This window comes from Heterocephalus glaber, unplaced genomic scaffold, assembly GCF_053883595.1.
Source record: "Heterocephalus glaber isolate CG9 unplaced genomic scaffold, H.glaber_assembly_v1.0 deba00001444, whole genome shotgun sequence".
Lineage (NCBI taxonomy): Eukaryota > Metazoa > Chordata > Mammalia > Rodentia > Bathyergidae > Heterocephalus > Heterocephalus glaber.
The window spans coordinates 25,251,758-25,278,973 of record NW_028258297.1 but is presented as its reverse complement, the minus strand read 5'-3'; the positions used below and the strand labels follow the sequence as shown (position 1 = coordinate 25,278,973).

Below are 27,216 nucleotides of genomic sequence, written 5' to 3'. Positions count from 1 at the left end.
AAGAACAAAATCCTACAGGCAGTTGGAAAAAAGAAAAAAATCATCTACAAAGGAAAGCCCATCAGAATCATGGCAGACTTCTCAACACAAACCCTCAAATCAAGGAGAGCCTGGAGTGAAGTATTTCAAGCCCTAAAAGAAAATATCTTCCAACCTAGACTGTTGTATCCTGCAAAGTTATCTTTCAAAATCGATGGGGAAATTAGATACTTCCATGACAAAGAACACCTGAGAAATTTCATGAACACCAAACCAGCACTCCAAACAATTCTAAGAAACATCCTAGAAAAAGACAATGAAGGTCACAACTCCATGAGTTCCAACAGAGGGAAGCTACCAGGCAAGGTAACAAACTAAAGGGAAAGGGAGAAAAAAATAAGAAATATAAGAGCCAACAACAGCAAAACATCATGACAAGTATGAGTCAATATCTACAATTATAACTCTCAATGTTAATGGCCTCAATTTACCAATCAAAAGAAACAGACTGACAGAATGCTTTAAGAAGCAAAATCTAGCAATATGCTGTATGCAAGAAACACACCTAACTCAAAAAGAAATTCAGAGACTGAAAGGAAAAGGACGGAAAACAGTTCTCCATGCGACATGAAACCAGAAAAAAGCAGGGGTAGCAATCTTATTTGCAGACAAAGTAGATTTCAAACCAAAACTAATTAAGACAGACAAAGATGGTCACTATATACTTGTGAAGGAACAATCCAAGAGGGAGAGATGACAATCCTAAATATATATGCACCAAATACGAATGCCCCCAACTATACAAAGCAAATATTAATGGACATGAAAAATCAAATAAGCACTAATACAATTGTAGTGGGGGACTTCAATACCTCACTAACACAGATAGACACATCATCTAGACAAAAACTTAACAAAGAAATTCTAGAACTGAACCAAGCTATTGAACAAATGGACTTAATAGATGTTTACAGAGTGTTCCACCCCACAAAATCAGAATACACATTCTTTTCGGCTGCACACAGACCACATGCTAGCTCATAGGACATGTCTAAGTAAATGTAAAAGAACTGAAGTTAGCCCCTGTATATTACCAGACCATAGTGCAATAAAGTTGGAAGTCAATAACATAAGAAACTGCAAAACTCCCACAAACACACGGAAATTGCATAACACCCTCCTGAAAAACCAATGGGTCATGGAGGAAATTAAACAAGAAATTAGACAGTTTCTACAAATAAATGACAATGCCAGTACAACATACAGGAATCTATGTGACACAATGAAAGCAGTTCTACGGGGAAAATTCACAGCAATGAATGCCCATATTAGGACAACAGAGAGAACTCAAATAAATAACCTAATTCAGAACCTAAAGCTCCTAGAAAAAGAAGAATATAACAAACCCAAAGCTTGTACAAGAGAGGAAATTATAAAGATCAGAGCAGAAATCAATGCAATGGAGACTAAGAGAATGATACAAAAAAATTAATAAATGAAAGAGTTGGTTTTTCAAAAGAAGAAATAAAATCAATAAACCTTCAGCCAACCTTATCAAAAAAAGAAAAGGCTCAAATCCATGCAATTAAGAATGAAAAAGGTGAAGTCACAACAGACCCAGCAGAAATCCAGAGCATCAATACCTATTTCGAGAACCTGTACTCTAATAAAATGGAAAACACAGAAGAAATGGACAGATTCCTAGATAACATATGAATTGCCAAAGTTAAATGAAGATATAGAAATTCTAAACACCCCAATTACAATGCATGAAATTGCAAATGTAACAAAAAATTTACCAACAAAGAAAACCCCAGGTCCTGGTGGCATCACTGCTGAATTCTACAAGACATTTAAAGAAGAACTACTGCCATTACTCTTTCAACTCATCAAGGAAATTGAAAGGGAAGCAAGGCTTCCAAATTCATTCCTGGAAGCAAGGATGACTTTGATTCCAAAACCAGGGAAAGACCCAACCCAAAAGAGAACTACAGGCCAATCTCCCTAATGAACATAGATGCAAAAATCCTTAACAAGATACTGGCAAACAGAATACAGAGGGTCATCAAGAAGATCATACACCCTGACCAAGTGGGATTCACCTCAGGGATGCAAGGATGGCTCAACACATGTAAATCAATAAATGTAATAACACTACAATAACAGGCTCGAGGACAAAAACCATATGATCATCTCCACAGATGCAGAAAAGTCATTTGACAAAATCCAACACCCATTCATGATTAAAATGCTACAGAAAATTGGAATAGAAGGTCTTTATCTCAACCTGATTAAGGCTATCTATGAAAAACCAACAGCCAACATCATACTAAAAGGTCAAAAAACTGAAAACTTTCACGCCAAAATCAGGAACAAGACAAGGATGCCCACTATCACCACTCCTGTTCAATACTGTTCTGGAAACATTGGCCACAGCAATTAGAAAAGAGAAAGAAATAAAAGGAATAAAGATAGGAAAGGCAGAAGTTAAACTGGCATAATTTGCTAATGATACAATACTTTACCTAGAAGACCCAAAAAACTTGGCCAAAAGATTTCTAGACCTCATTGAAAGATTCAGGAGTGTAGCTGGTCAGTACTCAAAAACCAATAGCCTTCTTATACACAAATAGCAGACTCACTGAGAGAGAAATTCGGGAAACAATTACTTTTACAATAGCATGCAAAAAATGAAATATCTAGGAATCAATCTAACAAAGGAAGCAAAAGACCTCTATACTCTGAAAAAGGAGATCAAGGAGGATATAAGAAAATGGAAAGACATCCCTTGCTCCTGGGTAGGAAGAACCAATATAGTGAAAATGGCCATACTTCTAAAACTACTATATAGATTTAATGCAGTGGCAACAGAAATTCCAACAATATACTTCACAGAACTAGAGAAAACAATCCAAAAACTCATTTGGAACCAGAAAAGACCTAGAATAGCAAAAGCAATTCTAGGCAACAGAGACATGGCTGGGGGTATCACAATCCCCAACATGAAACTATACTACAAAGCGACTCTGATAAAAACAGCATGGTACTGGCAAAGAAATAGACCCAAGGATCAGTAGAATAGATTAGAAGATGCAGAAACAACTTCAGACATACTTGGCCACCTCATCTTTGACAAAGGAACCAACCACCCTCATTGGAGGAAAGATAGCCTATTTAATAAATGGTGTTGGAAAAACTGGATTTCAACCTGCCAACAATTAAAACTAGACCCATATCTATCACCATGCACTAAACTAAGATCAAAGTGGATTAAAGATCTAAATATTAAGACAGAAACACTAAACTTGCTGGAAGATACGTTAGGTAGAACTCTTGAAGACATTGGCATAAGAAAAGACTTTATGAAGAAAACCTCAGTAGCACGGGAACTAGCACAGTGAATCAACAACTGGGATCTCATCTTATTAAAAAGTTTCTGCACTGCAAGAGAAACCACCAACAGAGCTAAGAGACAACCTACAATGTGGGAGAAACTTTTTAGCAGCTGTACCTCAGACAAAGGTCTACTATCTAGAATATATAAAGAAATGAAAAAATCAGACCCTCCCAAATTCAAAGACCTAATTCAAAAATGGGCATCTGAAATGAACAGACATTTCTCAGACAAAGAAGTAAAAGCAGCAAATAAATATAAGAAAAAATGTTCAACATCACTGGTCATTCAAGAGATGCAGATGAAAACAACATGGAGATTCCACCTCACCCCAGAAAGAATGGCTGCTATCAAGAAATCAACCAATAATAAATGCTGGTGGGGGTGTGGGGAGAAAGGAACCCTTCTCCATTGTTAGTAGGAGTGCAGACTGGTGCGACCACTTCAGAAATCAGTATGGTGATACCTCAAAGAACTAGAGCTAGAGGTCCCATTTGACCCAGCTATTCCCCTGCTGAGTATCTTCCCCAAAGAATTAAAAGAATCATACCACAGCGATATATGTGCACCCATGTTTATAGCGGCACAGTTTGTAATAGCTAAAGCTTGAAAACAGCCCAAGTGCCCATCAACTGGAAACCGGATAAAGAAGATGTGGATTTTTTATAAAGTGGAGTACTACTCAGCCATAAAGAACGACAAACTAGAGACATTTATAGCTACATGGATGCATATTGAGGCCATACTCTTAAGTGAAATAAATAGGACACACATGTGTAAATACCAAATAGTTTCTCTAGTGTGAGAAACTGAAATTGTAAATAAGGATTAAAATGATTAAAATGAATAATTGATAATTTGAAAGAGGAAAAGGTCCAAAGGGGTAGGGGTGGTGGGAAGGGAAGGGGAAAGAAAAAAAGGGAAAGGAAAAATTACGAGAAAAGAAAAAAATGCAAACAAAATCTATGTAAATAAGGAAGGGTGGAGGGGGTGAAGGGTGCACAGGTAATGGGGTAAAAAATAAGGACCAAAATACATCATGTACAGGTATAAGCACCCAATGATAAATGTAAACACATTGTACACCTAAAATGTACCAATAAAAGAATTTTTTAAAAAAAGGAAATAATATTTAGGGCCGGGGATTTAGTTCAGTGGTGCTGCCGCCTGCATCGCAAGAGGAAGAAGCCAAGTTTGATCCCCGACACCAAAAAAAAAAAAAAAAAAAAAAAGAGGCAGAGAAGCTCAGCTGGTCCCAGCTCCCAGAAGGAAGCTTCCCTCGCCACCATCCCAAGCTCCTAGGGCAGAGAAGGTGAGCCGCGGGGGTGCCAGAAGCACTACTCCCCAACCCCCACCCCCATGGAAATGAGAAGACATGTAAACAAGCCTTAAAAACAGGTTTCTGGATCACCTACAGCAACCCCAAAGGGAAACAAGATGGAACAATCTGATACTCAACCAACTGGACTCTCTGAACTGGCAACAAAAGAGGATCTGGGAAAAATGAAATCAGAAATAATTACTCAGATAACAGCAAAGATTTTGCTCATGGTGCAAGACATGATTAATAAATCTAGAGAGGACACAGATAAAAAAATAGAGGATCTGAGGAACATGATGGAATCCCAACATAGGAAACAAATGGAATCCATAAAACAGATGCAAATAGATTTCCAGGAGATTAAAAACTCCATCAAAAGTCTGCGCAGCAGAATGAGCCAATGTGAGGATAGAATTTCAGATATAGAAGAAAAGATTGCAATTAGTGACCAGGAAAAGAAAAATTGCTTCAAAATTGTAAAGGAACACGAGAAATCAATCCAGCAGCTGCTAGACAATGCAAAGAAGAATAACATAAGACTGATTGGAGTCAATGAAGAAAGAGGAGAGAGTACAGATGACATAAAAAAAACTGTTCACAGAAGTGATGGCAGAAAATTTCCCAAGGAGGTGAAAAGAACTTGACATACAGATAAGTGAGGCATATAGGACTCCAGCTAGCCTTGATCAAAAAAAATCTACACATGGGTATATAATAGTTAGGATTCCAGAAATCCAACAGAAGAAACAAAATTCTCCAAGCAGTCAGAGAAAAGAAACAAATCACATACAAAGGAAAGCCCATCAGAATCACAGCGGACTTCTCAATGCAAACCCTCAAGGTAAGAAGAGCTTGGAGTGACGTATTTCAAGCCCTAAAGGAAAACAGCCTCCAACCCAGATTGATGTACCCTGCAAAACTATCCTTCAAAATGGATGGAGAAATAAGATACTTTCATGATAAAGAGCACCTCAGGAACTTCATGAATATCAAACCACAACTGCAAAAAATTTTAGACAATACCCTAGAGAAAGACAATGAGGATCACAACCCCAGGAAACTCAGTAGAATGAATCCATTGGGTGTGACAAATTAAACGCAAAGGGGGAGAATCCAACAAAAAGTCATGACAAGGCTTTTAAAACTTTTAACTTCATCTCCCTAATGAGTGTATAATTCAATCTTATTATTGTACTGATTAGTATTTTTCTGATTCTAGAGTTGCACACCTTTCCTTGTGCTATACTGGCTATTTATCATCTTATGTCTACATTTTAATTGGGTTGTCTATTAATGAGCTGTAAGAGTTCTTTATATATTCTGGTCATAGGTTATATGCATTGTAAATATGGTGTGTTTAAGGACTACTTTTCATTTTAATGATGTCATTTAAAGTTCTAAATTTTGATGGAATCTCATTTATCAATTTTTTTCTTTTATACATCATGTTTTTTTGTATCCTAGGAAGTTCTTGCCTACCCTAAATTCATAAACATTTTCCCTTATAATTTCTTCTTAAAGTTTTATACTTTTAGGCTTTCATATTTAGGTTCATAGATCCCTTCAAGTTATTTTTATGTACGGAAATAAAGCGCTGAGGTTAATTTTTTATATACGGATACCAGGTGTTCTAGTGTTGTTTGCTGAAAACACCATCTCTTCCTCAGCTCTTGAATTGAGTTTATATTCTATAAAATGTTAATGTTAAATAATCTTTCAAAACTCAGTGGACCATATATGTGTGGTTCTATTTCTAGATTCTCTGTTTTATTCCAATGATCTATATGTCTTTCCTTACACCAACACTGCCTTGATTACTGTAGCTTTAGAGGAAGTCTTAAAATTAGGTACTAAATGTCTTCCAACATTGTTTTTGGGTTTTTTTCGGGGGGGGGGGGTGTTTAACTTTTCTAGGTTCTTTGTACTCCTACATAACTTTTAAATTGCAATATCCAATTCTTCATTTATAGAAAGTATACATAAACCTGAATTTTTCTATATACCTTGTGTTTTCTAATCCTGCTAAATTCAAATACAAGTTCTAGGGACTCCTAGAGATTTCTTAGTATTTTCTCTGTAGATGATCATTTCATCTACATATAAAGATTTTGCTTCTGCCGTGCCAATCCTATCCTAGTTGTGTCATTTTATTGCCAGACTATTTTGGTGGGGACTAGGTTTCAAAGTTTAATGGACAGATAAAGAGTAAGCATATCTGCCCTTGTTCCCCACCTTAAGGAGAAAACACTGTATCTTCTCCATTCATATAAGGCATTCTTGCTGGAAGTATGGAGTACATATCTTTAATCTGTTGAGAAGTTTCTGTTCTACTTCTAGGCTCCTGATAGCTTTTACCATGAACAGCTGTAGAATTTAGTCCAATCCTTTTTCTCCAACTAGTGACAGGATCATACGGCTTTTTCCTTTCCTCTGTTAAAATGATGACTTTCGGGGGTGGATCTTCCAATGCTGAACCAACACCGCCATCCCTATAACAAAACTACTTTCTACATACTGCCAGATCTGACTTCTAATAGTTTGTTTTGTTAAACAAATTTCTATCTATGTTCATACTTTTTTCTTCTGTTATCTTTATCCAGTTTTAGGATTAGCACAATGTTGAGTTCCTAAAATGAGGGGAGAAGTGTTCCTTCTTTTTTCTGCTGTAATTGTTTGATATAATTTATCAGTTAAAATGTTTATGAGCCTGCTGTTGTCATATAGGTAGGTTTTCAAGCTAGGAATATACCTTCTTTAATAGGGGCTATTCAAATTTTATATTTCCTCCAGAGTTAGTTTCAGTAATTTGTCTTCCAAGGTGCTTCTTAGAAGTTGTCAAATTTATTTCAATACAGATTTTTGTAATATGCTTTCTATATCCTTTTAAATTCTGTAAAATCTGTGGTAATGTCTCCTAGATCTTGATATTGTAATTTTAAAAATGTATAATTGATATTGTGAAGAAAAGGTCTAAAGGAGCAGGGGAAGTGGGAGAGGTAGGGGAAAGGAAAGAAGGGAAAAGAAAAAATATGAGAAAAGGAAAAAAATGGAAACAAAATCTTTGCAAATAGGGAAGGGTGGAGGGGGTGAAGGGAGGGCAAGGGAAGGGGAAAAAACAAGATACTCACGTAATGGTACAAGATCCCAATGATGAATGTAACTGTATTGTATACCTAAAATGTACCAATAAACTTAGTGGGGAAAAAAAAAAGAAATAACATTTAACTTTGAAGTTGAAGCTATTATTATTGGTGAAGTAGTAGAAATTCTTTTTTTTTGGTTTGGGGGTGTTTGCTTTTCTAATTCTCTATTCCAAAATTCTTACAATTACTTTCCTGGTAGCAAGTACCAATTAAAAATCTAAAAGCCACGCAGGGTGACACAGACTGTAATCCCAGTACTCTAGAGGCTGAATGATGAGGATCACAAGTTCGAGGCCAGCCTGGGATACACAGCAAGACACTGTCACAAAAAAAAAAAAAAAAAAAGGCCAAAAACTCCTCGAATACCACTGTCCTACAGAACTCACTGTGATGGAAATGTTTTCCCCACTACACGATCCAGTAATCTCCAGGCACACGTGACTACAGAGGGCATTAAATGTGGCTAGCAAGTTATTAATTTTTAACTTTATAAATATATTTATTAATGGTAACTTCATTTAATTTGAAATAAATAAACATGGTGAGCAGTAGTACTGCATAGCAAAGATCTAGAGGTCTGAATGAAGAACACAAACGAATCAACAAAATAAGACCAGAATTATGATGCAATAATCTACATAACCTTCTTTCCTAAGTACATACTAAAGGTCTAAAACTGTATCATTCAAAGCCAAGCTGTTACTATTTAAAAGTAACTGTTCCCTCCTTTTAAAGAGATCACTCGGGTATCAAAAAAATTAGGTGCTCACGAAGCTATAAAGAAAAAAGTGATGTTTAGTCCAGTTCTGAACTGTGTCTGCTAAATGGAGTTATAATGTGCACTCTGTTCATCTGAAAGTACAACCAAGCTAAAATCCAACTTCCTTAGTCAAAAATAAATGGAAAGGGGCCCGGGGATTTAGCTCAGTGGTTCCACTGCCTGCCTCACAAGTGCAAGGTCCTGAGTTCAATCCCTGGTACCAAAAAAAAAAACAAAAACAAATGGAAAGGTAGCTTTAAAAAAAATAAATAAATAACTAAGAATCCTTTTTGTTTAGTTTATTTGCTGCAGCTACTGGCAAATTCATAAACTTCCCTAAAAGATTTCTCAGTCCCAACAGAGCCAATTACATTATCTTAGATTGAGCTTCTCAGAGTTCCGGCCAAATATAACCACCAGGAAAAAGGGTTCCCATTAGTGAAAGTATAATGGTATGTGCTGAAAAAGGATAGAAATGCCCTCAGCACACTTAAAATTTAAAGCCCAAGTGATAATGTAATATTTATTAGTCACCTTTATGGCACTCATCTTGGAAAACTGCTTATATGCCAAATCTAGATGTGGTAGTGGTAGCCAAACACTGTATCTTTTATGATTTTTTAAAATCAGACATCTGTATTTCCAGAACTATTTTGGGTCTATAAAATCCAAAGCACCTCCCTGGTCATTTAAGGCTTGCAAGCCTTTGGAGTACCAAATTTTTAAAAAGTGGAGAAGTCAGTATTTTCTTAAATGTAGAAGTACTAGTTACAGTTGAGGATTTCTGAAGGACTGTACACATAAATCTACACACTATTAAAAAGAAACCCCAGAGTTCATCCTGCACAACCTTCTGATACTTTGATATTTTCTACTATTTCGTTATCAGTATCTGTTCAGCAGTGTATTAAGTGGGACATTTGAAAGTATAGTTTGGTTTGTAATATTATTATGGGGGGGGGGGGTACCGGGGCTCGAACTCGAATCCTTGCACTTGCGCAGCAGGCAGTGAAACCACTGAGCTAAATCCCCAGCTGTAATATTATTTTTATCTAAAGAGACACAATAACTCCACACACACTTGCATACATCCCATGCACTCAATATCTTGCATTCCAGAAAGCTTACCTTCTGACTTCATACTACTAAGACAATGCAGATACCAATCACATCTCTCTAATGAACACTTAACAAGTGCTTAGGAATCTTGTTTTCCTTTATTAAATCCCTGAACTTCCTATAGCAAACATTCTAACCTTTTCCTGCTTTCCTGAAGACAAATTTCATGCCTTAAATCCTTCATTCTCAGATCACCTCATAAAATAATCGCAGTGAAGCAAGAAAAATGGCAAAAGCCATACATCTCCAACACCTTAATTTATACCTCTCAAAAATGTCTCTATCCCAGCCCATCCTTCCTTACCTTGTTCTCAAAGGATAAGGTGTCCTTCCTCTCTTCTTTCTCTCTTCTTATAGTACTAGAGAGTGCAGGGCCTCCAGCTAGGTAAGCACTCCACCGAGCTACATACCCATCCCTTTTGTAAGTTTTTTTGTTTTTTTGACTTTTGAGACAGGGTCTCCCTAAGTTACCAGGGCTAGCCTCCTACTTGCGATCCTCCTGCGTTAGCCTCAGGAGCCAGGATTACAGGTGTGTGCCACCCTGCCCAGCCACCTTTCCTCCTTTCTAAGGCTAAAGTAATACTTGTGCTTCAGTTTCCCTACCTTCTCTCTGCAACTCTGTTTTATCAATTGTTCAGTACTTCTACCTTCAGTATCTCATACCAGGTCTCTGGTATCAAAAATTGTTTTAACCTTGACCTTGCTACCATCAAGAGAATAATTTGTTTCCCCTAACCATAAAATCTTATAATTTAGTACACACTTCACATCACCACTCAAACTAGTAACTCCTTTGGTCTAACTGCCTAGCCATCACTCAACCGAAACTGCTTTCTCTAAGTCTTCATAATTAAATCCAGTGGGCTTTTCATAGTCCTTATTTACTGACTTCTCTGTAGCACTCAACACTGCTAAGTGTATCCCTGCTCACTGTAGAATGTTCTTATCCTACCTACTATTATTGTTTGTCCAAACCTTCCTCCTACTTCTTATATGTTAATATTCCAAAACTCCCTGTTCTTCCCCAAATGAAAGAATATTTTTAAAAACTAAAGGCCAGCAATTGAGGAGGGGGAGACTTTGAGGAACCAAGAACAACAGCAATTCAAGCATGGATCAAAGTAGCGAAGGATGTACAAAAAAGATGAGCAGTGTGAATATTGACAAAATTATAAAGGATTTTTCACAGATAGAAAAGAAAATGATAGAAACCAGTGGAAAGAATAACATACTGGAAATTCAGTTGGAAAAGAGTACCTCTTTATTAAAAGTAATGCAAACAAAGGAAACCTCAATTAAAAAAGAATGTGCTGCTCTTCATGATATGATAAAAGGGCTCAACAGACCACTGAATATCAACACAATTTGAGAGGTGAAAATGAACAACTAAAAAGAAATGCTGATATGACAAGGGAAAAGCTGAACTCTCACAAACAGAACTATAAGAATAATATTGCCAAACTTGTACATGAAATGAAAATCAAAAAGGAAGAATATAAGATAGAAAAAAGCAAACTTTATCAAGATATGCAGAAAAAAGTTGAATTAAATGAAACGCACAAAGATCTAATAAAGGAAAAAGAGATGGAAATCTCAGAGTTAAATGCAAAGTTAATAGCTCAAGAAAAAGAAAAGCAAAATGAAATAATCAAACTACAGCTGGAGTTTGATGCCAAACTAGCAAGAGTTCAGACTAAGTCAAAACCATACCCAGATGCTACTATTTCCCCACAGAGTATCTACAGAAGGAAGCTTCAACATCTTCAAGAAGAAAAAAACAAAGAGACTGCAGTTCTCCATAATACCATTCACAATTTGGAGCAGAGCCTTTCTATTGGCAAAGATTCTCACCTTAAACATAGATGATTTTTAGTATAACAGTAAATTCATTAATTACTATTTACTTTTTTTAAAAGCAACTGAAAAATTCGCTTTCATTTTCAATATAAGTATACTGCCTAAATAGCCTAAATAATAAATGACACAGCTTTAAAAAACAAACAAACAAAACAAAATGAAACTAAAACTAAAGGCCAGGCATGATAGCATACACCTGTAACCTCAGCACTCTGGCAGGGTGAGGCAGGAGGATATCAAGTTAGCTAACCTAATAGTAAATGGTCTCAATATTTCCCCTTTCTTCTAATACACACTTGTACGTTACTCGGAAGCTTTGATTACCCTTGCCTAAAACATAAAGCTTCAATATCTCAACCCTCCACTAAATGACTTTTACCTAGGATTCTAAATTTATCTTTTATAAGCTCTGTATCCTCTAGATACGTTTTTAACACCACATCTGACAGATCAGTGTATCATTTTCCTCCCAGCTCCATACTTCTCTCCCCTTTTAACAAGCAAATTCAAGTCATTCAAGGCCAAAATCAAATCTTACCCCTGATAGTAGCATTTTTTGAAGCGTTATTTCCTACCTCCACAAGGATCTCAGCTCCTTGGGAACAAGAGCCATATCTTGTAACTAATTTTTTCCCCAATCACTAGAACAGCTCACTGCACACGGTAATACGGTAAACATTTACTAATATTTAAAAGCAATCCTCTAGAACCTGATCTAAAAACATATTTGCCATAAACCCCTAAAGACTTTACATTTACTGACCAAGAGCTCACAAATACCTGTTACCACTGACCAGCTTGATCAAAATTTAGTCAGGCTTCTCCCCTACCCACAGACCCTTACAGTTTGGGTGTAAGCTTAAGTAAGCAGATGCAGAACAACCTCTCTTAACTCATTCAGAGTCAGCAGACAACACCAAAAGTCATCTGCTGAGCTGGGCACAGTGACACACACCTGCAATTTTCACACTCAGGAGGCTGGGGGAGAAGGATCATGAGTTTAAGGCCAGGATGGGCTACAGAGCCAATTCAAGGCCAGCCTATACAACAGAATGAGAATCTAGACTCATAGGTAAACTATCAGATACCTTCCCCTTCTTCTGTCAACTACACACTTCACCATCATGACAGTTGCTCAGCTCAGTATCTTCAAAAATGACAAAATTTGACTAAAGACACCTGAGAATTCCCCAAAGTGGCTTACCTATGACTGCTCTCTTCCCATCATTCTCCTTTTCCTCCTTCTTCCTTTTCACCACCTTCAACCCTCCCTACAGTTCCCCTGAATTCTTTGATATATTCTCCCTTAATACCCCAGGCTCCCTCTTATCTGTACTTGTCAGACCCTTCCCATTCCATTCCAAAACTCTTAACCCCCTTCAGCCACTCAAATTCTAGGGTACCCATTCCCCAGGGCAGACTGGGAATTCAGGGACCTGAAGATGGAAACATGACTTTCGGAGACATCCCAGGATACTTGGTCTCTCTTCAGTCCTTCCCTCAAAATCTAGTCCACAGTCTCAGTAAAATTACACATCAGGGCAAAGGAAATCTCAAAGGCCTCCTCCACAAATGTTGGTGGGGACACTTCCACCCTTATACTGTACAAACAAGAAACCTCAACTTACTCAATCTACCACAAACACAATCTGGTAAAAACGTAAATGTGAGGAAGGGCAAGAGTCAGCTCTTTTACATAAACTACCAGTGAGCTAAAACTTTCAAACTGAAATACAAACACTGTGTTTGTTAACTGGCTTTCAGATACATAATTACAGAAATTAAACATTCCTAACATTTCCAGAAATTAAGGAAATTAAGCTTCTTACACTTTCAAAAGTATTTTTACAGGGGCTGGGGATTTAGCTCAGTGGTTCCAGCGCCTGCCTCACAAGCACAAGGTACTGAGTTTGATCCCCGGTACTAAAAAAGAAAAGTATTTTTATAGAAATAACCCAAATGTTTAATTCAAGTTAGTAAGAAAACCAAAATCTAATTTTGTACAAAGATACTAAAGTACTTTTAGAAAATCTTACAAATGAACCCATAATATCTTAGCCAGCTTTGACCACAAATAAAATTCCTTTCTCATGAGCTGCTTTTTTTTTCTTTTTTTGAGACAGGGTCTCACTATGTAGTTTAGGTTGGCCTCAAACTTGCAACAATCATTCTGCCTCAGCTTCCTGAGTACTGGGATTACAGGCATGAACCAAAACACTTAGCAAGCATATAGTAGTATACTTTCATTTCACATAGATATATTCCTCCTAAACTTTTATAGGCTAGAAGAATGAATAAGCTAGCCACTACGTCCATATTTGAACTGAGTCATTAACGTGACAAACTTTATTTCAAAAGTAATAGTTTTGTAATAAGCGAACTTAACTTGAAGATAGTTTCTAAAATCTTTGGTAACTTAAAATCTTAGACTTATGCTAAGAGTTTGTTAGTTCATGTATCTTCATTAATTATCTAGACTATTTCTAAGAAAAACAGCACACTGATGCATAATTTCAAGTTTATATAGTTTTTACCTTATTTTTATGGTAAAAATAAGATACATACACTTGAGTCTATTAAAGAACAAACTCATTTTTGCCACACTGAAAAGTTGTAAGTATGGGCCGGGGATTTAGTTCAGTGGTTCCGCCGCCTGCCTTGCAAGCGCAAGGTTCCGAGTTCGATCTCCGGTACCAAAAAAAAAAAAAAGAAAGAAAAGAAAAGTTGTAAGTATACTGTCAGGAAATGTACAGCTGTAAAAGTTGTGAGATAGATAGATATATAGATATATAGATATATAGATATAGATATATATATATCTCCATAAATTCTGCTAGTCTGCTAAAAAGTTGACACATCAGTTTCACAATTATCCACTTTATATAATTTCTCTGTAAAACAGCAGTTACTATAATGAGTTATAACGTTATATGTAAAAAGAAACTATTAGAAGAAATAATCACAGAAAGGAACAACCTTGGATACAAGGCATATTTTTAAAGAAAAAGAAAACAGTACAGTATTATCCTAAAGTAAAATGAGTAATTATTTCACAATGAGATAGAGCAAAATGAGTAACAAAATCTGAATGGCTACAGAAGTTAAAAGTTCATGAAAAAGGTAGCCAGGTGTGATAATGCACACCTGTAATTCCAACACTTGGGGAGACTGAAGCAGAAAGATCACAAGTTCAGGGCCACCTTGGGCTACACAGTGAGTTCAAGGCCACCCTGACTACATCGCGAAACCCTGTCTCAAAAAAAAAAGGTTCATGAAAAGGAATTTTATTTGTGGTCAAAGCTGGCTAAGATATGATGGCCTCATTTGTAAGATTTTCTAAAGGCATGTTAGTATCCTTGAATAAAATCAGATTTTGGTTTTCTCTGTTAAAATGACTAAATTTTCTTTGGTTAAAATGACAAAACAGAGATTACAAATGGTTTGTCTGGCTTCTAAATAATAATTATCTCCCTGAAAGACAAAGATTCTTTGTCTTATCAGAACTTCTTGTGCTTGATGTTGACTTTATGTCCTTGATTATTTTTTTAAATCCTCACTTTTTAAAGAACTAATAAGCTTCTTCACCATTATGTTTCTTCCTATGTTTACAGAATTTTAAACATCACCTTTTTGTCACTGCTTAAACAGGCAAATATTTTTTCTCACTGACCCATAATCTTATTAAGCAAAAGTTTAAATCTTCCGACAGCTTTTGACATTCTTCCCTTTCAAATCAAATCCTAAATGATGTCCTTTATACTGATAAGTGTTTTTGAGATTTCTCAGAGGGTCCCTGAAAAAAAAAAATCACAAAACATTTATTTTTTAACATTGTAAAAGTCAGAAGTTAAAAATCATTATGTTTATTTAATCAAATGTTATAAGTTGTATGGGAAACACTGGCAAATCAAAAGAAATACTTATCCTCCCCAGATTATATTTGTATGGTTAACTCAGAAGATGTATGCAGATATGAAGTTCCCAGAAATTAACCAATCTCTCATTATCCATGGTGTATTTCTATTAATGAGTGTCCTGGTTCTGCTTTTTTTTTTTTTTTTTTTAGCATTTTAAAAATTAATTTTATTGGTACATTTTAGATATACACAATGATCACATTCATCATAGGGAATTTGTACCTGTACATGATAGATCCTGATTCTTTTCTTCCCATTTCCCTCCTTTCCCTTCAGCCCCTCTTCTCCTTATATACAAAAACTTTGGAGCTGGGATATAGCTCAGCGGTGCTGCATGTGCCTGGCCAGCAGGTGTCCTTGAGTTCAATTCCTGGTACCCTCCAGCCCAAAAAAAGAGGACAAAAACTCTGTTTCCATTTTTTCCTTCTATTCTCTTTTCTTTTTTCCCCTTCCTTCCCCCCTCTCCCCTCCCTAGTTCTCCTGCCCATTTGAACATTTTCTTCCTATTTCACAATACCTATTATACATTTTGGTCCTTATTGACCCTTTTCAGTTTCTCACACCAGAGAAACCAGGCACTATTTGAACATGTGTGTCCCATTTACTTCACTTCAGAGTGTGGTCTCAAGGTGCATCCATTCCTGGTTCTAATTTACTTGAATTCTTTTGTCACCTACAAACAGTCTTTTGTTTTACTCTGATGCTTTCCTGAACATTCTTGCAAATTAGCTACAGGCCAAAGTACTTATCACCAACCAAAAAAGTACTACTGAAAAAGAATGATGCCAGGGCCAGGGATTTAGCTCAACAGTGCCACTGCCTGCCTCACAAGCACAAGGTTCTGAGTTTGATCCCCAGTACCAAAAAAAAAATAATAAGGATGCCAGGGCACAAGATTTTGATGGCAACACTTAGGTAACTTTGAGACCACACCAGTGGATGGAATCAGGATTTCCAAGAAGCTAGCAGAAGTAGATGGGTTCACAAGACTACAGATCCAGCAAAACAAGATTTAATTACAGAGGACTGAATAAGTTGATGAAAGATTATGGGTTTTGTCTAAAATACTGCTGACACTTCAATGTCCTATTTCCTGGATATAAGGAACCCCTTTCTCAAGCAATCTATAACTCACAATGATTTAAGCAGGCTGCACTTTGTAAACTGAAATAAAACATTTATCATTTCTCCCTATCCCCCCCAAAATTCAAAAATTCTTATTGAGCAGTCTAATTTTCACAGCAATATGGTTCTTTGCATGGGTTTACTGAGTCCACCTCCTAGTTTGAAACAGTTAAATAACTAAGGCTTTTCACTGGAATGCCATAGTTGAAAGTGGTGCTCACTAATAAGATATGATAAGGAGCTACAGTTGACTTTACGAGCCATGCTTCTAAACCACCTGGCAAACTTGTCCTAGTACCTGGCTTACAGAGTTCACAGCCTCACAGATAGATTAAGGGAAGGCACTTCCTGGCAGGCCCAGAAACTGAACAGTGAGGCTAATCTTTTGGAGCTTTCAATGATAAAGAGCCCGCTGCAGCACACAAGCCATAGGTATGGCACCACTGCTCTACAATATTCTGGGAACCACAACTAGACAGGAAATAACTCCAATACATGGCTACTGCCAGTGAAATAAAAGTTCAATCTCGGATCCCTTAAAAAACTTTCAGTAGGGGCTGGGGATTTAGCTCAGTGGTTTGGCTGCCTGCCTTGCAAGCACAAGGTCCTGAGTTCGATCCCCCCTACCAAAAAAAAAAAAAAAAAAAACTTTCAGTAAAGCAACCTTAAAAGACCTATATGTAAGTCACTAATCTTGTTACACCTACTATTCAGGCCAAATCTAATGAGACCAGCTTCATAGAGACACTCATTCTATCTCTAAGTGACAGCTTTTTTTATTTAAACAGGGGACTAACAAGTGCTCATTACAATTACCCCATTATTTACCCATTAACTTGACGTGACCAAAGTCAGGCTTCTCTCCTCCCCACCAGCCCCTAAGCTTTGGCTTGCCCTAAGCTTATGCAAGTAGACAGATACACAACTTCCTCATCACAAGCATCAGCTGAAGGCAGAAACAAAAACTTTTCCAGTTAAATGGTCTTAATTATTTAACGTGCTTCCTCCCTTCCATTTAGCCCTCACTCCCACAAAATTCCTGCTGGCCTGCTGACACTTCCCTATAAAAGAAGTCTTTTTCTGTTTGAGATGCTCAGAGATGCTATGGGAAGCATGTTCTCCTACTACAATACTCCTCACCTAAATCCAGGTTTGTTTTTATTTGCAGTACTATAACAAGCCACCTACTTCCAAACTCCAAGATCACATCATTTTTCTCTAACAAAAACTATCAGCCAGGTGTGGCGGGTAGTCCCTAAAGTCCCCGCTATGCAGAAAGCTGAAACAGGATGATCACCTGAGCCCAGGAGGCTGGGAACAGCCTGGCCAACACAGTGACTGACATCTTGTCTCCAAAATTAATAAATAAATATGATCAGTATCATTTTAAAAACCATAATAAGGCCCAGATAAAATTAGGTATATACAGAAAAACACTGCATGTAAAATTCCTGGTTATCTGGCCCTAGGTGGGTTGCTCATCATTCTAATTTATAAAATGAAGAAGCAGGGCATGGTGGCTACACTCAAGAGGCTGAGGCAGAAGGGGCAACATTAGTTCAAGGCCAGCCTGGGCTCCATAATGAGTTTAAGGACAGCTTAAATCACTTAGTGAGACCGTCTCAAAATAACACTAATAAAATAAAATGAAGACAAATCACACAATTTCTAATACTTACTCTATGTTACTACTCTAGACAGGAACTTGGTAAATATGAACTCAGTAGATATGACTATAAATTCAACAAAAAGATTAAACTGCAACAGGGCTATTCATAAGTCAATGTACAGAAACAGGAAATGCTAATGAATTACTAAATACTCAAGGAGCAAAACAAGAACTTAAGAATGTACTGTTTAATTCAGTAATCTCAAAAGCTGAGATTTCAGAAATAATTTCAAGGTAAAGACTCCAATAATCAAACTCACATTCATTTTTAAGCACTTCATATATCCATGCAATGAAATATATAGTCATAAAAAACAATGAACTACATATAGATTCATGGTACTAAATGCATAAACCTTAAAAACATTATGAGAAATGAAAGAAACTAGATACAGAAGCCCATATATTACATTCCACTTCTATAAAATCTTCAGAATGAGTAAATCAATAGAGGCAGAAAGTAGATTTGTAGTTACCAGAGGCTGGGGGCAAGGAGAAATGGGAAGTAACTGCACAAAGGTATGGAGTTTTTTGGAAGGTGCTGAAATGTTCTGGAATAAGACAGTGATGCTCATAGTTGTACAACACTGTGAGTATACTGTATACAACATGTGTGAGTATACTAAAAATGCTAAGCTGAACACTTTAAAATGAAGATTTTTATCATACATAAGTTATAGCTCAAAAAACTGGGTAAAAAAAAGCATGATCATCCCTCTGCAAACCAAGGGAGGCAGGTTCTAGGCCATCTCCCTGCCACCTCACACACATAACACCTCCTAGACACCAGAGTCTGGGATACTTAAGTCCCTTATATTAAATCGGTTAGTATCTGCATATAACCCATGCTTATTTCTCTTAATTCTGTAAATCATCCCAAGATTACTTATAATACCTAACATAACGTAAATGCTATGTAAATAGGAGTTATACTGTATCTTTTAGGGAATAATGACAAGGGAAAAGCTCTATACATGTTCACTACAGACACAATTTTTCCCCATTTTTGATCTGCAGCTGGTTAAATCTACAAATAAAGACATATAATGTGTAGCTAAGGGTACATTACATGCTACTCAAATTCAGTTCTCAGTTTTCTCAGACTTACAAAATATAATACACTATCTTTAAATTGGATATATGAATATACTTTACCTCCCAATAAAGCATGTCAGTAATGAGAAAGGCTCCTATCCCTATAACCCTTGGGTGAACAATGCTAACCAAGGCCAATGGGGAAAAGAGCCTCCTAGTCAAACATACGATTTGATAGAGGTACAATTTTTTATTATTTGCGTGACTGGTTTCTTGGAAAAAACTTGCTTATCATGCTCACCTCTGCATTTTTATTCTTACTGAGAATCTTAGTAACTTTTGACCTGGTATTAATAAATAACTTACATAATTTAAAGCAGGTTTTTGCCTAAACTATCGTGTTGGGCCAGGGACTTAGCTCAGCAAGAAGGGCCGGAGATTTAGTTCAGTGGCACCACACCTGCCTCCCAAACGCAAGGTCCTGAGCTCACTCCTCTGTACCAAAAAAAAAAAAAAAAAGTTTCACTTTGCATCCCCAATTTTCCTGAAATTAGCTTCAAACTATAAGGGTTTTTTTGTTGTTGTTTCTGTTTTGTTTTGTTTTTGCTGTACCAGGGATGGAAACCCAGGGAGTGCTGAGGTACATTTCCAGCCCCTTTTTATTCTGGGACAAGGTCTCACTAAGCTTCCCAAGCTGGGCTGAACCTGCAATTCTCCTGCCTCAGCCTTCCAAACAGCTGTGATTACAGAGATGGACCCGCACACCAGGCTTATCCATGGCGCTTCTAAGCAAAGTAGCACAAAGTATTTCTGTGGAAACTGGAAAGTTCTATTATAGCTAACAGGATCACAGCATCAAAATGCCAATGAAAGTCCAAGCACATTTTATTATTTTCTAACATCGGCCTGAACGGTTTGAACCTTCTGTGAGCATAATCACTGTCACAAATAATACACGCAGGGCCGGGGATTTAGCTCAGTGGTTCCAGTGTGTGCCTCACAAGCGCAAGGTCCTGAGTTCAATCCCCAGTACAAAAAAAAAAAAAAAAAAAAACAGCATAAGAAACAAACGCACGTGCTAATATCAAATAACTGTTTTCCTTGTATTTATGTGCTGCCAAACTGCACTTTAACCATTCTTAGGCTGCCTAATCCATGTACTTGACTAAATTTCAAAGTTAACATGGAGTAGAGTTATATTCATTAAAAATGCTGCTTATTTTACAAAAGATACATAAACATTATATAAAGAATGAAACGTACAATTCAAGAGTATCATCTATTCCTCCTGGGGGAGGAGTCCATCAATAGATTAATTTTAATTGTTATAAACAAATAATACAATTTTTCAGAGACTTTTGATAAAAAAAATTTTATCCATACTTGACTTTCAAGTTAAGTGTCACAATTAACTGAATTACCTAATCTCTAGCTTATTTATAATAATCACCTAAAACAGCATTAAGGTTGTAACTCTTGGCAGGTGAAACACGTTTAGTGGCCACCCTATTTCTTATTACAACAGAAAATAACATAAGTAAAAACACAGCAGACCCTCAAGTTACGACTGGCCTGACATTACAAACAATGTGGGTTAGGTTAATTGAAGATTCATTTGCCTCTTGTGATCTGTAGCATGTACCCAGGTAAACAGCCAGATCTCAGCTGTATTGACTTACACCCAACTTGAGTTACAACCAGTCCTCAGGAAGCGATTGAGTTCATAAGTCAAGGACCCGCTGTATTTTGTGGAGTTTTTAATTCAGTTACAAGAGATTCAAAAAAGTCCAAAAATATGGGCCAGGGATTTAGCTCAGTGGTGCCGCTGCCTGCCTCACAAGCGCAAGGTCCTGAGTTCGATCACTGGTACAAAAAAAAGTTCAAAAACCATTGACCTGAAAGTATCAACTGCCAAAAACAGTGCCTGGAATGCAGCTGCCACCTAAAATGTTCGACTGAGCACAAATACTTCTTTTACTATGGTCAGTCTAATAGCAAACATTTACTCAATGTCTACTATTGACTGCACGTACCACTCCCTTCACAAACATTATCTGATTAATTTTTACTAAAATCTTGTAAGTTACCCCCATCTAAACAAGAAACTAAGGTTAAGTAATTTATTGAAAGCTATATAAAGGGGCAGGAGATGTGAACTTGTTCTGTTTGACAACACAGCCCATAGCTTTCTGCTACAGTGTCCCTCTTTATAACTGTCTCCAAATATAAAAGTTTTCAATAAAATTTCTACAGTAAAAATGGATTTTTCTCATGCATTACCTCATGGTTTAAACAGTACTACAACCTATATAAATTGTTTTTCTAATACATTTAAATAATTCAAATAAAAATAAAGGTTCTCATAAAATATTTTCCAGTTATACGCCTTTGATATTTAAATAAAGGTAAGTTCTTTCTGACTGCCAAACCATGTTTTGGACACAGCAGCTCAGTTCAGCAAATGGGAAAACCTCTGATTAAAGCAAAGGAAAAAATTTTCTGAAAAACTGAATCATGAGAAATCAGTTAGCCCTTCTGATGATAATGAGCTAAAACCTTAAAATTTCACAACCAAATTATTCTCCAGCCAGATAAGCAAACCTAAGGCCAAGTAAGAAAGCTGGGAAGAAAGTATCAGGTTGAACTATATGGAATTGTCAGCAGATAACAATTCCCATGAATCAATCTATGACCTAATTGTCACATTTGGAAAATATCAGGTTAAACACAGTTAAAACTGGCCCTTCTAGCTCAGGACTTCTCAGAGCACTTAATATGAATCACACCTCCAAAAGGAGGACCCTTTACCCTAAAGAACATAAGAAAGTATACAGATAGAAAGTGATTCATCTAAGGTCACACAGTTACCTACAAGTAAACTGAGAACCATAACCTCATTCTCTTGGTTCCCACTTCAAAATTCATTCAGCTCCTCCAAAATTTTACAATACTGATTTAAATAAAAGGGGGGGGATGTAGCTCAGGGGTCCCGCGCACTTTTTATATAAATGTAAGTTAGGAAACATTAGTGGTTTCTTCCGGTGCTATTTACTACCACTGCAACAAAAAGTAAGCAATAAGTAATTTTTATATAACAAATTTCCTCAAAAAAAGCTAAGATATAGTATTTACAAAGTTTACACACTTTGATGGTATTCTAAAACTCGTAATTCTTAGCAAAAAATATTTCCCCTAGAAAATCCAAGATACCTGGATCAGTACCTGGATGGAACTCAGAGGATGGAAGAATGGTAAACTAATTGTTGGGGACATTAAAGCAGAAATCATGTTTGTTTTCTCAACACTATATCAGAACCTGACACACACTGAGTATTCAATATATATCTGCTAAAAGAATAATGATCTCAGCTGTACCACAAATTGCTCTAAGATATTGATCAAATTATAGTATCAATGAATCTGAATTTCCCCATTTGCAAGTGGTTAGACTCAAAGACCAAGATTCTAACTTTAAGAATTCATGAAACTTATGCAAATTAAACCTCAAATCCCCAGCAGTTGAGGATATGTCTATGAATAATCAAAAATTAGAACAAAACATTTGCAAAGCACTTTATATTAATTACCTCATTTAATCCATGCAATAACCCTGCAAATCAGCCAGACAGGTATCATTACTCACATTTTACAGGTAAAGAAACTGAGGCCCAGAGAGGCTGTCTAGACAAGAACCACAGAGTTATGAAGTAATGATGTTGTGGCTTTAACTCAAGACTCTGGCATTGAATTCCCCAAAGTTTTCCATTATACCTTATCACTTAATAGGGAACGGGATGCATCCTGGATGAGACAGTACCCCTGGCTTTAAGCTACTGATTATTAACAAGCCTACAGAACTAAAGGTCTCTCCAACTCTCTTACACACACCATTACACACATAGCTTAAAGCTCCAACTCCTCTGTGAAGAAAAAGGTCATGACCTTAAGGCAACAAATTAATCACATTTTTTCCTTGGACTCCAACTTTGACTATGACATAACAGAGGATGACATTATCAAGAGACACAAACTACCTAAATTATGAACAGAAATCTTTACATCAAAAGACAGTTTTAGTTCCAATGATACAGACTCAGCTAAATACTGTTATTTATTCCTTTCTTATGCTACATGTAAAGTACCAGCTCCATCCACCCATCACCCATCATCACACTCTTGCTCCAAACAGGGGAATGAACCAAGGGCCTTCACTCAGTGCTACATCCTCAGCCCTTTCTATTTATTTATTGTACTTCTATTTTGAGACAGTTTCACTAAATCGCCCAGGCTGGACTTAAACTTGTTATCCTCCTGCCTCAGTCTCCCAGAGTGCTGGGATTACAAGCACACACCACCACACTCAGCTAACAACTCCACTTCTGAAAACTTTGGTAGTGGAAATGTGACAAACTAAGACTCTCCAGGTCTTGTTACATAACACAGCTCAAAACACATTACTCCAAGTACCACTTCTCTAAACTCAAGCAAACTCAAACTCAGCTGTGGGACTAAGCTTGCCATTACAATAAACAAATAGCATTTACCTCACACCTTTCCTTTCCAAGAAATACAACTGAGCAACCAGAAGTATCCAGGTTATGGATTTAGATTTCCCCAAGATTCTAAGCAATCTGCTGGCTCTATTTGTTAACTCTATTAACGTGTATCTTAAATACATAGTATTAAATCGTTTCTCACAGCTATAGCTAAATCATTCAGTAGCAAGTACACTATACCAAACATATACTTATTAATTTCTCAAATATATAACACTATTGAGTTCTCTGACATGAAAATTAAACAAGCACTACTATCTTTCTGAAGTTTACATATGGAACTACACATGCTCTAGAGTATGCTTACAATGGAGCTGTACTTATTAAGAAAAACATATATGTAAATACACTAATGGTGCAAAAGAGTGACTAAAGAAAAAAGACGATCAATTTTCCAAAACACACAGAGAAATGACATAGCTGTCCACATTTATACCACAAGATCATTAGTTACTACCATGATCTGCAAACTTCATAAGTTTCGAAGAACTGAACAAAAGCGTAGCTTGTTATTTCCCAGCTCAAAATCTCCAGAGATTCAAGAGACTCCCACACACATCTGAAAGGAAGTGACATGTGAAATTAACAAACCCAAAACTACAAGCAAGGCATCCAGCAGTACTTAACATTCCTCGGCTAGTAAAAAAATGCTGAACAGAATCAGCCGCATCTCCACTTCAACGCTAATCAACTTGGGAAGACCTGTCGACAATCCTTGCCGGCTAATCAAAAACTTCTGTGAATTGTCACAAAATAAAAGCCACGGTCTATGTGTCAGCTTTGCGGTCCAATTCCAAACATCACAGGGCCACTGACTTTAAGTGATTCCCAGAGCAAATTATCCAGAGCAGCCTGTTATTTACCGACGTGCCAAGCCGTCCCCAGGGGTACACAGCAAATAATTCAGTTCCCGGGACAGGCTCCTCATCACCCAAAGATGACTCCCCTACTTGGTGCACAACTGCAGAACTCGAATACTCCGAAAACAGAGGCGAGTCCTGAATATCAGGGGTTACGAGGCCAACGTTTGTATTTTATTATGGGCTGGCGCTTAGAAAATTGCCAAGGTTGAAACGCTCGACCTATAACCCCGGAGTCACTTTCCAACTGAGCTCTCACCCAGGATCATTATATCCCAAACGGAAGCCAATTATGAGTCGTAACAAGGCCTGGAAAAAACAGCAAGAGGGCTTTAAAAGTTCACCTAAGAGACACGCAAAAGGTGGGAGGCTTCGAGGGAAAAGGCCAACATGCAAGCACCTTGGGCTCAAACACATTTAAAGCCAAAGTGCGTACAAAGACTCTTTTCCCTGATGACTTCGGGCAGAAAGAGCACCACGGACGCTCAGTCATTCCAACAGAGCGGGGCGCCGGGGGCTGGCCGAGAGCGCCAGCCTGAACTGACGCTCAGCTTTGTCCAGACGCGGCGTGCAGGGCCGGGCGGGGGTCTGCAGTGCGCCCCGGCGGCGCGCAGCCCCTTCTCCCGGGCCCCTCGCTCGCTCCCCGCGCCTCTCCCCGCTCCACCTTCCCTCCCCTCCCCCGCCCGACACCCCGCGCCAGCCCGCCCCCAGCCCCCCAACTTTCCGCCCCTGCGCCTCACCTCTCAAGAGCACGCAGAGACTGCAGGCCAGGAGGCTCCTCAGGACGGGCCCCATCTTCCCTTCTCGCGCGCTCTGCTCTCACCGGCGACGGGCGGCCCGAAGAGGGCGAGGCGAAGGGCCCGGGCGGCCGCCGCAGCGGCGGGTCTGCACGCTCATGCTTCCCCAGAGAGAAGAAAGAAAGACGCACGTCCAGGCTCCGCGCGCGCCGCCGCCGCCCTCTACCGCGCCGCTGTGCCCCTGGCTCGCGCGACGCCAGCGTCTGCTCCCATCCCGCCGCCTCCTCCCCGGCGCCCCACGTCCCCCGCGCCGCTCCTCATTCAGCCTCTTCCTTACGCGCAGCGCGCAGGGATCCGCCGGCGCCGCGCTAGGGTCGCCGCCGAGGTCTTCCTGCGCGCGGCCAACCCCCTCTCCCTCAGCTCCGCCTCACGCGCGGGGAGCAGAAGAGGCGGGAAGCCCCGCGCCGCCCTCCACTCGGACACCGCGGGAGACGCGCCGCGCGAGAAGAGGCCAGTGGGAGAGAAAAGGCCGCGCGGCGGCGCATTCCGATGGGATTCTTTCCCGGCCGGCCGCTCGAGCCCTCCCCGCGGAGGGCGTGAGGCGACGTCGGGAAACCTCGACCGGCGTGATCGGGACTACTTTCTGCGGCTCGGCCCGGCCGCCGCCTGCCTGGCTCTTTGTGCGGCCGGTGGCGGCGGCGGCGGCGGCGGCGGCGGTGGCGTGGCTGGGTGCTGCTCGCGCTCCCGCGGGCGGACGCCCAGCCCGGGGAGCTCGGCTCCGAGACCTGAGACGCCGGCCCACGCTCCGGAAGCCTCAAAGGATCCCGTCACGGGGTGATGGCCTCCGTTGCCAAAGTTAGAAATCGCTTCATCATTTTTTAAGGAAAAATTCAAACGCTAGTTAACACTAGCTTTCGGCGTTGGTCCGGTGGAGGGTGTTCAAACGCCAACTCAAAACAGATTTTTGTTTTCGCCTGGCTTCCAGAAATGCAGGCTTCCCCCAGCGTGAATCCTGACAAGGACTAAAGGTTTCCGAATTGGCAGATAAGATTCCAAGATAGAGGCGTCAGCGCCTGACACAGAGCGAAGGGACCAAGGAACAATGCTGTGTTACGCGTTGCATTTAATAATGGATGTTTGGTACGCTTTGATACTTATTTCTCTACTTGAGGGAGAAAGGATCCCGCAGATCTAAGCTTGGACAACCTCTGCCGCTCCGGGAGCACTAGGCATGGAGGAGCAGGGGTCCGGACGCCGCCCCCCCCCCCAACTCACCTAGCAGGCTTCAGTGTAGGCTGAGGCAGTCCAAGAGTTAATGGTGGAGTCATCGGGTGCATTCTGCCCAGTGCATTGCATTCTGCCCAGTCGTCACACGCCCTTACCTGCAGGCAGATGGGCACGGGAGCCGAGCTACTACACATTGTTACTAATATCTCAGGGACATTGGCGTTCACCTGGTGCTCTCACAAGCACATTATCAGATTTGACACCCAAGACTACCCCCGGGTAAGGCAGGTTTTGTTACCTGTTATATCCATTGTACAGAGAAGGAGAATGAGAACCTGAAAGGCTCAGTGACTTACCCAAGGCCTCTCGGGTTGTGAAAAGCAGGACCTGAACGACCCAGTTAGGATTGTGCAAGTCTGTCAAAAAATGTTTATAGTTAAGCTTTTAAAAAGTGGAAGGGCACATACATTTTACTGTTAGGAAAAACATATACAGTACATATATATAAACATCAGTA

At 38.9% G+C, this 27,216-nt stretch overlaps 1 protein-coding gene and 1 pseudogene across 2 annotated transcripts in view; one reads left to right on the top strand and one right to left on the bottom strand.

The window, feature by feature from the left end:
- Window positions 1-25,816, bottom strand: part of Lrp6 (LDL receptor related protein 6) — a 144,289-nt gene extending 118,473 nt beyond the window's left edge. For both annotated transcript variants that reach the window (XM_004845872.3, XM_004845873.3), the window contains exon 1: window positions 25,476-25,816. In XM_004845872.3, coding sequence (XP_004845929.1) covers window positions 25,476-25,530 — 55 coding nt within the window. In that variant the 5' untranslated portion in view covers window positions 25,531-25,816. The remainder of the gene's footprint in view (window positions 1-25,475) is intronic.
- On the top strand, window positions 10,794-11,582 carry LOC106009447 (coiled-coil domain-containing protein 152 pseudogene; annotated as a pseudogene).
- Window positions 25,817-27,216: the final 1,400 nt, after the last annotated feature.